At 42.8% G+C, this 12,636-nt stretch overlaps 1 protein-coding gene across 8 annotated transcripts in view; it reads right to left on the bottom strand.

The window, feature by feature from the left end:
• Positions 1–12,636, bottom strand: part of XPNPEP1 (X-prolyl aminopeptidase 1) — a 56,479-nt gene that overhangs the window by 20,528 nt on the left and 23,315 nt on the right. For 7 of the 8 annotated variants that reach the window (XR_009764019.1, XM_061636059.1, XM_061636056.1 and 4 more), the window contains 6 exons: positions 10,497–10,601; positions 8,123–8,215; positions 6,456–6,599; positions 6,002–6,097; positions 3,112–3,193; positions 1,031–1,241 (listed from right to left, as the gene is read on the bottom strand). Coding sequence is in view for 7 of the 8 variants with exons in the window: in XM_061636059.1 (XP_061492043.1) it covers positions 1,031–1,241; positions 3,112–3,193; positions 6,002–6,097; positions 6,456–6,599; positions 8,123–8,215; positions 10,497–10,601 (731 nt within the window). In the remaining variant the exon portion in view is untranslated. The remainder of the gene's footprint in view (positions 1–1,030; positions 1,242–3,111; positions 3,194–6,001; positions 6,098–6,455; positions 6,600–8,122; positions 8,216–10,496; positions 10,602–12,636) is intronic. The other variant, XM_061636061.1, reaches the window with a different exon arrangement.

Below are 12,636 nucleotides of genomic sequence, written 5' to 3'. Positions count from 1 at the left end.
CTGTGTGCATGGAAGGAAAAGTGTAGCCTTTCCTTATAGGGAAGGTGCTCCAACACGCCCCTTTTCTGCACCTTTTCCAGACCTTTCCCCCTGATTTTGCTCTGACTTTTCCGCTTCGGGAGAGGGTCCATCTGAAGATGACACACGTCTGCATCTATTCCTCTCTGGAAAAGCTCCACTTCTGTGCCAGCCACTTTAATGAGCAGGAAACATAACGTCCCAAGGGGGACAGAGTCTGTCTTCAAACCAAGCCATGGACTGTCTCAAAACACTGCCATATATATATGACACTAAACTAAAAGCACCTTAGAATCTCTCGCACCCTATTTCAGCCCATATGTGAATGTAGTTAACACAGCACAGAAAGCAAAAAAAGGGGCCCATTTTAAAAGAGAATGCATGCTCTAGCATTCAGGGGTAGCCAACACAGTGCCCTTTACATTTTGTTGGGACTCCAACTCCCATTAGCCCCAGCCAGCATGGCCAGTAGCCAGGGATGATAGGAAATGTAATCGTAACAACATCTGATCTGGAGAGCACCATAATGGCTACCTCTGCTCTAGCTGATGTAGGTTTTTACATTCGTGTCAAACATACAGGTGAAGAAAAAAAGATGTGTTGTGTTTCACACCTTCCCCGCAGAAAGCCACAAGAGGCTGCTGTGTTTCCCCATCAGAATGATAAGGACAACACCACTTTATTCCTCTTTACTAGAACATTTTCTAGTAAACGGTTTTTCTAGTGAACAGGTTTTGTGACAGGGGCCAATTTACTCAAATCCTTGCCTTATTCTAATTTGACAATCTTTTGGATAAATTATTTTAATGAGTTAGCAGTTTCCTCCCACCACAGGGATAATAAACAACCCACTGAGAACTTGGCTTGGGTTTCAAAGCCACTTTGCAGCAGAGGACGAGGCCTGAAACAGCACCAGACGGAAGGAAACCTGGAAGCATCCACCCCGAGTGAAAATGCATATTGACAGAGTTGAGCTGGGGGAAAACTTGTTGCCCTGCCAAAGCATACAGACCTTGGGGATGGCCTGGGTCAGGGCATAGCTGGCTTTGTCACTAAGCCAAACTTTCTCATGACGAGAAAGGCTGTCGCAGATGGACTTCAGAACCGTCAGGATGGAGTCGTATGGCAATACTTGGATGCTAGACTCAGGGTCCTGAGCAGAATCCAGCAACAGATGCTCTCTCACAACTGGGTCAGCCATGCGATCGCCATCAATGAACAACCTGTAGGAATATATTGGAGAAAGAAAGGGGGGGAAAGTATGAGGCTTGTAGGATGCGCTAGCCGAATTAAAAAGGGGATAATGATCTTTAGTGGCAAATCTCAGTAGCAGGTTACTGGAACATCAGGCAGAGACTCCCTTACAGGCAAAAAAAATGTATCAGGCTGTAGCCAACAGTGCAGCCTTTCCCAATCAGTGTGCCTCCAGATGTTGTTGGACCACAACTCCCATCAGCCTCAGCTAGCATTGCCAATGGTCAGGAAAGATGGGAATTGTGGTCCAACAACATCTGGAGGCACACTGGTTGGGAAAGGCTGCAACAGTGACTTCATGCTAGAAAAAAACACTTCTTCTCACATAAGGCCACCCACCCAATTTTGGCCACTAATGTGAAAGCCACCATTGGATGCAAGCTGTTCTGTTGTATCCCACTGTGGTGCCAACTTTGATGGAACCTCAAAACAAGAAGGCAGCAGCACATTTGCTATCGCTAGACATCCACATTCATTTTGGATTTGAAGACATCACCTAAGGGAGTTTAGCGCATCATTATCACTTTTTGGGTGAGGGGGTGTCTAAGCTCTACCTTGTGATCTCTGAGGTTTTATTACATTCCAGGAAGGCAGGTACATTAGAGGTTTTGTGATACTTGCCCAAAACAGTGGAGCATGCTTTAGAAAGTTTATTTATAAAACCATAAAACCAAAAGCAACACAAGTGTGAGAAAAGTTATGGACACAAACCATCTTGATCGTTTTTAAATTTTAATATGGACTCCATAAAGGGAGTGGCAACAAAGTCACTCTCTCAGAGTTGGGATACAAACACTGGTTGTAACATTTGAAAACTACTAGCTAAACCAGCCTTCCCCAACCTGATGCCCTCCAGATGTTTTAGACTACAACCCCCATCAGACTCAAACGGCACAGCCATGCTGCCTAGGACCTGATGGGAGTTATAATCCAAAACAAACTGGGGAAATCTGCAAAAACTAAATTGTTCACCCTAATTGCTCAGAGGCTCTCCATTCCAGCACCAGCAGATGACAGGACTGTGTGAACTGAGGCCATATCTGGCAGCTCCTGCCCCTCCAGGGAACTGTAATAGTTCAATCAGCCCTGATAAAAACAGGACATTGAAAAAGGAGCTGTTAGAAAAGAAAAGAAAATGCCACAAAAATTCCCAACCTCCTATGTTAAAAGGGGGAAAATGTCCTGAAGATTTTGCACATGCACACACACACACAGCCCACACATTTTACAATAAAACATGGCACATTTATTTACTAGTTAATCCAGCCCTGCAGCCAGTTAGTTTGTAGCATGTTTTATAAATGCCACAGGAAAACTGAAACACAGGAGAATGATGTTTCTTTTACAGAGCTGGGGCTTGAGTCAGATCTCCCCATCACATTTCTTTTCTCCCTGCCTCTAACGGTCGCAAATTGGTATGAGGGAATTGTCATGGAAAATTAATCAAGATTTCTTTTTTTTTTAAAAAAGTGAAAGAACTGTCCAAACCTAATTGATTTCAGCAATAGGTGGGGATGGCATTCCTGTGATGGAGATGGGGCAGAGCAAGGTGGCAGTGGAGTCAGGGGTGCTCAAGATTTTACAGCGGTGGCCCCGCAGGTACACATGCACCTGTGGGGAGGCTGATGCCTCCCCTTGTTCTTTTTGCAGGGAGCACAGTGCTGCTGCTGGGAGGGCACCACTGCCTCTCCACCCCCTATCACGTGCTGCTGCTGTTTCTACCACTTCTTCTACCCCCGCCCACTCAGAAAATCAATTTCATGAAGAAAAATATGTACATGTGTCAACCATCAGAGCAAATGTTTTTGAGATCAGCAAGAAAGTCACAGTCCACATTACCTGATTGTATTGGTCCCTATGATGGCATAAGCAAAAAACACTGGATTGTATTCAACATCAGAACCTCTGAGATTAAAGAGCCCTATAAAATGAGGAAAAACCCAGTATTACAAACCTGATTAAAACTCAACATTATTTTTTTCAAGGAAGGGGGGGAAAACCCCATCTGCATCCAGATATAATGAGACCACTTAAAGGAGCCATAAAGGGCCTTTGCCACAAGATGGCATTAGAAGTCAAGGCTAGTAGATACTACAAGGCAGAACTTTCAGTTGCAAGAACTTCAGGACAGAATGCAAAAGATTTCAGGGAAGAAAAAAAAAAGAAAATCCACAGTGGGACAATAACTAGGACCAACCAAAAGGTCACAAAACAGTGAGCAGGCTTTCAAATTTTCCAGGCCACTTTCTCATGCTGAGGTTAAACAAAGTCGGAGGGGAGGTGGAGAGGAGAGGGGGAGATCATGGTTGGTATTAAAGTCATAGAGTTTGCACTGGTTTCAGTCTTGTGACCGAGTTTAAGAAGAGATAACAAGCATAACAGATTAGGCTTTTCTAGATGCTATGTGGGTTTCAGGTTAAACCTGGGATAAAAACGAACGATACATAGGAACAAAGGAAGGTGCCTTATACCAAGTCAGACCACTGGTCCATCTAGCTCAGTACTGTCTACACCAACTGGCAGCAGCTCTCCAGGGTTTTCAAACAGGAGTCTATCACTGCCCTACCTGAAGATGCCAGGGACTGAACTTGTGACTTTCTGCATACAAGGCAGATGCTTATACCACTGAGTTGCGGCCCTTCCCCGACTTAACAGTGGTTTAGTGACTAACTCCTCATTTTGGAAAGTACAAAATCCAGCATTTACTAAGTTCTATCTCTAGACTTGGGCCTGACTCACATGTCATATTAAGCCATGCCATGGCTTAAGGCAAATGTGTGGACTCGCAGAGACCACAATCACTTTGCTCCTCTTTGGTCATTTTGCTGCTCTGCACTAAGCCATTGTTTGGCTTAGTATGTTGTTCAAACTCAGGCTCATTGTTTAGCTCTTTCAAACTAGCCAAGAGCTGTAACCAAGGTTTGTACTATGGTTTACGGCTCGTGGTTTGTCCATGGAGCTAAACCACAAGCCTGGGTTCAGACAACTCGCTAAGTCAAACCATGGCTTAGGTCAGCACCACAGCAGCAGAACTCAGGAGGAGCAAAGCAGCCATGATCTCTTGTCCCTGAACCTGTGTGCTCACACTAAGCCATGGTTTGGCTTAGCGTGATATGCAACCAGGCCTTTAGCAAACCACACAGGTTGCTTGTAATATAGAACCATAGCAAAGAGGAACATAGGTTTTATATTAGCAGAGTGAAAGATTAATTTTAAGTGGCATACTAGGTTTAACAAGTCAACAGAAGCCAAATTAGACATGGCTAGACAGAATGTACCTCAGAGAATTAAGTTCCATCTTCTGGGTTGGTTCATGTGCATTTGTTCACTTGTTCACTGCATCCACTTGAATGCAGACATGCACATGATCACAAACAATAAGAAAACAAGAAAACTGTGGTACATGAGCACTATGTGGGTACATATCTCACTAATTTACACAATTAAGCCTCCACAATTGCCAAAATAGTTGTCAAGGGTATGAGTATTAGCTGTGTACCAAAAGTTCATACTAGTTTTCTCCACACAATCATGACCGTCAAATGCAGTCAAGAATGATTGCATGGAAGAAAGAAAATGCATGGGTGAATTGGTCTGTGGAATAAAGCATTCTTAATCCATTGTAAATCTCTCTGTTTATGAGGCCAATTATTAGCAAAATGTATTGAATCAACAATTCAGAAGACTACCATCCAAACACCAAATCTTCACAAAAGGCCTGTCTTGCACGGCAGGAAGTCATTCATCAAAACTCAAAAACTTCTCATGTTACAGAGGAAAAACAAAATGCAACTACTCTTCTGTTCCTCAGTTCCCTTGTTTGTCAAACCAATTATGGGTAACAATTACTCAGCCTTGGATCTGGGAACCAGCTTCATTCACAGCTTGGCTCCAAGGGCCGCTTCCTAAATTAGATTTTTCTATGTAAAGATTCACTCTTTTCTCCCAGTCTAGGAAAATTGTGACCTACAAAAGATATTGAATGTGTATTTTCTGTTGTAGGAACAGGGAATAGGCAGCAGATAGGAAATAATCTCCCTGTGGGAAAATAGAGGCAACTCTAAGAGTCAAGACTATATGAATCAGGCTGCCCCTTAACTAAATAACATACCTAAAATAAAGCTCTAGTTTACTCTTTTATTAGTTTTTCCATTTTGTAGATGGAAAATGGCAGCTAAGAGGGTGTGATTTGTTGAAGGACTCCAGATGAATCCACTGCTCAGTAGACAATCTCCCCAGATCAAATCCAACACATTCTCCTTTGGGCCATGTTGGCTCCATTTAGGTAGACATACCACTTTCTGTTTTGCCCTTTACTATATTCCTGTCTACTTCTCAGTTGTGTGTGGTGGATACTTGGGAACTAAATGGTGGCAGACTGTAAACAGGCAGTAGCTACCCCAACCACGCGTATGGTGGCAGGTGATTTTTCCACCCATCCTGTGCGAAGAATAGGGTACTTAGCAATACTGGGCCAGCAGCATTCCTGTTTTAAATGAAACAGTTCAGGGCTGCTTGCCACTGACCACTGAACAGCCAGCTGCTCGAATCTCTGCAGTTCCATTATGACACTGGGGCAGGCTTCTATTGCCCAATGGACTCATCACCATTTCAACCTCTGGGCATGCTGCAGGGTTTCTTGTTTCCAGCTATACAGAGATCATGGAGCAGAAAATTAGCATGGCAGTCGAACAATGCTAAATGAAACTGGGTTAATACGAGTACTTACAAGCCACTTCGTCCAAGGCGGTCACCACAAACCACAGAGCCTTCCTCTCAGCCATTTTCCCCCGCAGAGCTGTGATCTTATCTTTCCAGCTCATCCCTGTGACATGCAATCAAAGTGAGAACTTAATCCAGCCAAATTCTCTGGAACTAATTCTCTACACACAGATGCCATTTACTTTTCTTTACGTGCAATGCCTAATACGTTTCATATGCCTTTACAAATAATAATAATAATAATAATAATAATAATAATAACATTATTAATATTATAAATATTAAATTTAATATTAAAATTATTATTATTATTAATTATCACTATTATTATTCAAGTCCCTTCCTTTCCCCCATTGTCTTTCCTGTACCTTTGGCCAATATCAAATTGAACAGGGAGCCTGTCAGGAATGCCATTTCATCACCAACAACATACCTACAGACACAATAGGGATCTTGCTTACCTGTGTAGCTCAGGCCTAGTGTCATCAAGGGTTTGCAAGGTCGTGGTGGTCGATCCGCCCATATGACATCAATCAGGTTGTCTTTGACTGGCACAAGAGCATGTCCAGCACTTTTCAGAACTTTGCACATTCTCTTCCATTGATCTGAGAAAGACGGAGAGAGTAGCTTAGACCTCATAAGAAGGATGCTGCTGAGAGCCCCAACATGCTAGTTATTCCTGTGTAAACAGAACCAAAAATATAGAATAGTAGTTTGAGTAGGGCAGAACACAGTGTCGCAGGCTGAGAACAGAATCACTGATCCATGGCATTTATGACAATTTACAACTTTCCATTTAAAAAAAACAATGTTTTTATACCTCACAGTTTCAGAGAAGAAACTGGAGATGTGTGGGCAGTTTACAAACCACAATGGGATTATAGAGGGAAAGAAGTAAAAATATTGCATTAACCAGATTTGGAAAAAACATATTCCTATGAACTTCTTCAGACTCCCAGTTGAACAGTCTGCTAGATTTATTTGCAGCTGAAACTGGCTAAGATAACCAATTTACCTCGATAAGTCAGGGTATCCTGTTGCCTCCTCAAAAAAAAAAAAAAATTATTCCTGTGGACAATGATGTCTATCATCTTCCCCACCTCCAGCTATCTTGTTGTTGAGAAAGGTTTTAATGACATGGTAAAAAGTGTAAGCTGAAAAACTGCTGCCCTTTAATCAGGCCCCCAGTTCTACTTCATCCGGCTAATGGCAGAATTGGCTGTGAGCAGCAGGATGCACTCCAAGGGTTCCCACCTCCCTGTTTCATTTCCCCCTCCATACCTATACCCATTGCCTCCCATCTTCCTAAATATTTTAAAATATTGCAAGCCTGAAGCAAAATAAAAACAAATCTAAGCCAATTTACCTCAGTAGGATAAAAGTGTTCACTTAGTAAACGTACAATCTGAAGCTGCAGAATTTGGGGATTGTTTTAATGCAGAATTCCGAATACCCTGAGTTGGATCCAGATTCAAATATATACAAATAGCACCTATATCTATAGATACTGAGTACATTAGGATCTATAAAGAACCTTTCCATGGCTTGTGGAGTGAAGACTGATTTATCAGACAGCTTGTATTCTATGTAGAAGCAGTTGGTTACAAGAACCAATTTATTATAAAGAATGATATGGCACTTTTGAAGAATTGTGCCTACCGTACAACTGTCTTGGAAGGAGTAGCGCTTATTATTGATTCAAGCTGGAATCTGCTAAATAACCTTTTCTATGGAATTAAAATCAGTTGTATGAACCTGAGAAGGACTTATAAATGAAACTGACTTTTTTTACTGGTCATCTGTAGCTGGTGGTTCATAGGATTCCTTGTTCTTTGGAAAATTGTATGTGTGTGAAACATATTCATGTTGTTGGTATTTTGTATTAGTATAATATAGATAACATATTATATAATCAGCATAATGTAGATATTGTTGTGAGACACCTACAGTATGTATCTTTATCTATGATTTAACTTAAGCCAATTATTTTCCAAGAGGAGCAAAGTTTGACTACTTTAGTCAGATCCAACACCCCTGTGTATATATCGTTGGTGCTGAACGTCGAAGCAATGCAGGTCAGGAGAATCTAACAATTTACACAAAGAAGAAAGCATAAGGGCAAACTAACCTGCTGGAATAATGAAAGGATCTACTCCTACTTTGGAACCTTCAGGGAGAACACTCACAAGCCAGTCCTCCTGTGTGGGAGTGTTCTTCAGACCTGAAGGCAGGAAAGAATTCCAAGAGAGATTTCAAAGATTAAAGAATAGAAGCATGGAGATCTTGATCAGAAGATGAATTGGACAGGTAGCAGTTAACATCAGCACAGAGGCTTATTTCCAAACGTAAGTGCAGAAAAACACTCAGATTCAAAGCATGACTGCAGTGCCATGAATGCAACATACCAGTGGTAGGGAATCTCTGGCCCATTTGGCAAGCCATGCTAAACCCACCTGCCCCCCACTTGACTTCATAAATGATACCAGGTGCAGGAAAGGTAGACACAGGCCAAAAAGGGGGCTTGCAGAGTCATCCTTCATGACTCTTTGCAAGCCTGACAGCCAGCTGAACATTGGTGCTTGCCTAGAGCTGTGCAAAGTGCTTTGAAGGCCCAACAATCAGCTCAATGTCAGGGATTCAAAGCGCCATGCACTGGGCATCACTGTGATGTCAGGTGATTAACAGGTGGGCAGCTCTGTGAACCTGTAAACATGGCCCATGGGGAGGGAGAGATAAGGACATAGCCTACTGGCTGGATCCAGTTTCCCATAGGCTGGATCCAGTTTCCCACCCCTGGAATGCACAAATGTATTAAGGGGAACCAACCATTAACAAATCCCTAGGAATAGATGCTCCAAAACCATGATCCCTCACAGATCTACTTTTTCCATATCACAGAAGAGCCCTGGGTCTGCTCCCATGGCTAAAATAATAATAATAAAAAGAAACACCATTAACAGTTTCTTTCTCTTACTCTTGAAAGCATTACAGATATTCAGCAAGATTAATGACTATAAGCTTGCAACACTGTGGTACAGTACAGTGTGGGGTAGAATGCCGCCACTCTAAATAACTCTATCTACTCCTGACTATTTGCCTTGGAAAGGGACATAAGCAACTAGCATTTGAACATAATAAGTCAGACCTCTGGGCTAGATGAACCAATACCGCTTACTCCAACTAGGAGGGCTCAGGTCTTTTCCATCTTTGCTGACTGATATCCTTGAACCTGAAGCCCTTCTGCATGCAAAGCATGTGCTCACTACTGAATTATGGTCCTTTTCAACTACGGCTACTGCTATCCCCAAAAACTAAAGCATCTGGGAGTTAGCTGAATAGAGCCCTCCTCCTTTTCTCTACCTGCCTCCACTGATCTGAGTAAAACTTAAAAAGGAGAAAGGGTAACCATGTGGCCATCTTTACTTTGCATGGCTTAGGTCCTATTCTCCTAGCTCCCTTCCTTCTTTGGCTATTCTCCCCCAGGCCAGAAAGCACTGCAGTTGCTAAGTGACCATGAGATGGGCTGAGGAACAGCCACCATATTGCAGCTGCAAGTACTGGTAGCAAGTTAAGGGATAAGTGTGATAAAGAAGGAAGTTGTGGGTCAAGAAAGCCAAATCCTGAAAGGGAAGCCAAATCATGGAAGTGGGGGAGGCTGGACTGGGACCCCTAGACATAAATTCTGAGGTCCAGTCATATAGTCTCCACTTTGGTAGCTGAAACCATCTCTGTGGTTCAGAGTACTCTGAAAGCAACAGTAGCAGCATTTGAATTTCATGCCTCACACACACTTTCAGATTCTCAATCCTTCCCCATATATCCATATAAATGATAATTCAGTACAGTTTCTGCAGCTAGAAGTACACCAAATACATTTTTTTAAAAAGTTTTCCTAATTTTGAATTACATGTCAAATCTGGACTCTCTCAAATATGGCTCTCTTTATTGTGGTGTTTGGAACATGGGGTGCAGAATTCACAGGATCTCAGCTGCACCCTCAGGTCAGCCTGGAAATGATCAGACCTAATACAAAAAGACATGCCTTCATTGGGTGACTGTCAATCACTCAGGCTGCATGCAAGTGAACTCCATTAGATCCTTCACATAGGGGTGATACAGAAAGGTGTGACTTATTCAAACATGTTTTAAGAAACAGGAATACATAATGCTATTTTTTTCCAGAGAACTTCAGACTTGGTGAAGTGTACAGGTTCTCCTAAAGTTATTATTTGCTCTGCTTTCTACCTGAAAATAATTCCATACTCTGTGATAGGCACAGGCATGCTGGGAAGTGAAAGGAGGAGGGCATGGCTCCTGTAATATTTTCAGAAATTAGCAGTGCTGATTAGGCTGTTATTCCTGTTTAAAAAGTTCTCTCCTCCTGTGAATTCCACTTAAGAACAGGAACAAGAGAGTGTTAGTGGATTAAAAAGCATGACTGAGTAACTAAAGGAACTGTAGAGGAGAGATAAAGTAAAGCACGAGTTTGGACTCTCACACACCCATCATCATGAGTGTCCAATTGGTATCCATTTGTTCAGCGGCCTGGAGAAAGTAGCGCCCATCCGTCCACATGGCTGCGTCCTGCGCTGTTATAATGGTGGTTCCTGTCATGGAGTGTACAAGGGAGAAGGAGTTGTGATTATATATTATATGCCCACATATAGCCAGTGGTGCCACTTGAATAAAAAAAGGAAAACAAAATAATCACATTGGAATTAATTTGCTTCAAAGTGCCTCAGGCCCAAGCCAGAACAGTGGAGTTTCCCTTGAAAAGGCTCAAGCAAGAGGCAACTACCTCTATTTGCCCCCTAAACCACCAGTTATGCAAGCCGTAGTGAGGCAGGCGTTGAAAGAATATATGGAGGGGGGAGGGTGAAGCTACACATGCTGGCCCTGCTCTCAATGTCCACATCCCTGCCAGCACTACCCCCATCTTCAAACAGAGAGGTTTGAAGAGGGATTCTTCATGCATTCAGCAACCCTTCCTGCAGTTAAGAACTCTGCACAATCAAGGTTCACGATTGTGAAGAAGGTTCTAAGCATGTTCAGCTGAACACAGCAAGAAATCCCCTCCAGGCCTTCCCACTCAATGCATGACCATCAGAGGTGGTGCTGACAGGGATGGAGGGCCGGGATGGTATCCACTCCCCCTCCACGCATTTTTTAAAAGTGTGTGGGGGAAACAACACCTGCCCTTTCGCTATAGCTCATGCAGTTCTCATAAACTATAGTTACTTTTGCTCCCCAGTTCAAAATGCTCCTTTCCTTTTATGTCAGAGTGGCTAACCTTTGAAGTGCCACCATTTACAAAAATATTTAATATCACCAACATATAAATATATATACAGTAGTAAAACACCATAAAAAACAATACAAAATAATCATTAAAATGACTGGGTAATCAAGAAATTTTAAACAGCTGCATAGGCCCTGTCAGCACAAAAAGTCTTCAAGGGGCGCCTGCAAGTCAAAAGCAAGGATGCCTGCCAAATCTCCACTGGAAGAGTGTTCCACAGCATGGGACCAGCAACATTGAATGCCTGACTTCTAGTTGAAGCCAGTTGAGCCTCTGTAACAGAGGTGACAACTAATAGTGCTATTCCGGATGATCACAATGATTGAGCTCGGATATAAGGGCTCAGGCAGTTAGGCCACCTTGAGGGTTGGCCAGCACTCTAAGGGCCACATGCTAACAATGGGCAAGGCCAAAGCACATTCACATTCAATCACATGCCCATATACAGACCACACACACAGTTATCACATATTTACAGAGACACAAACACCCAACAGACAGGGAATCATATAGGCAGGTAGGCAGGCACACATACAAAAACACAACTCCCCTGATCAAGAGTTGGCTGGCTGCAAACATTGAAGTGTTAATCGCTAAGGAAGTGACAGTTAACAGAAGGTGGTGTTGCTACAGCTTCTAATGGGAGAACTGGAGGGCATTTTGAACTCCTCAAAACCTCAGGAAACAACTAGGAAGGGCAATGGGAATCAGGAGGAGAAGAAAATGGTTTTTAAAAATTTTAAATGCCTCTGGTAATTTTGGGAATGGAGTGAGGTTAAGAAACGTTTTAGGGGGAAGACAGCCACCCCTGCTTTATATCATCTCATAAACAGTGAACAGAGAAGAGATTTCTAACTTCTAATGCAGCTTAACCAATGTAGTGCTTTCCAGATGTTGTTAGACTCCCATCAGCCCCAGCCAGAATATCAATGATCAGGCACGATGGGAGTTCTAGTCCATGATGGGAGTTGTAGTCAGGAAGGTGCCATATTGGCTACCCCTGATCTAATCAATGTGTCATGAAAGTGCTACATTCTTCAGTCTCCCTGATCTCTGTCCAGAGCTAACAGTACTACGTGATGCTTAGGCATAATATAGACTATGCCTCAATTTCCAGAGGATGTCACTCAGGGTACCATACCTCACTTCCTGGCTCCCATTTCCTGATGACAAACACAAGTTGCATTTGGATGTCACACTAAACCATAATTTAATGTGATGAGAATGAGCTGTAGCAAGCCTCAGGCTCATGCACTCATTCCCCCCCCCTCCGAATGGCTTTCTCTCCTTGAGCATGGTTGCTAGGAGAACAGAAACTTTTGCTTCTGATTTCAATTAACCAC

Source organism: Rhineura floridana, chromosome 7 (assembly GCF_030035675.1).
Source record: "Rhineura floridana isolate rRhiFlo1 chromosome 7, rRhiFlo1.hap2, whole genome shotgun sequence".
Classification (NCBI taxonomy): domain Eukaryota; kingdom Metazoa; phylum Chordata; class Lepidosauria; order Squamata; family Rhineuridae; genus Rhineura; species Rhineura floridana.
Note: the sequence above shows the minus strand (reverse complement) of the source record. Positions and strands in the feature narration are given on the sequence as shown.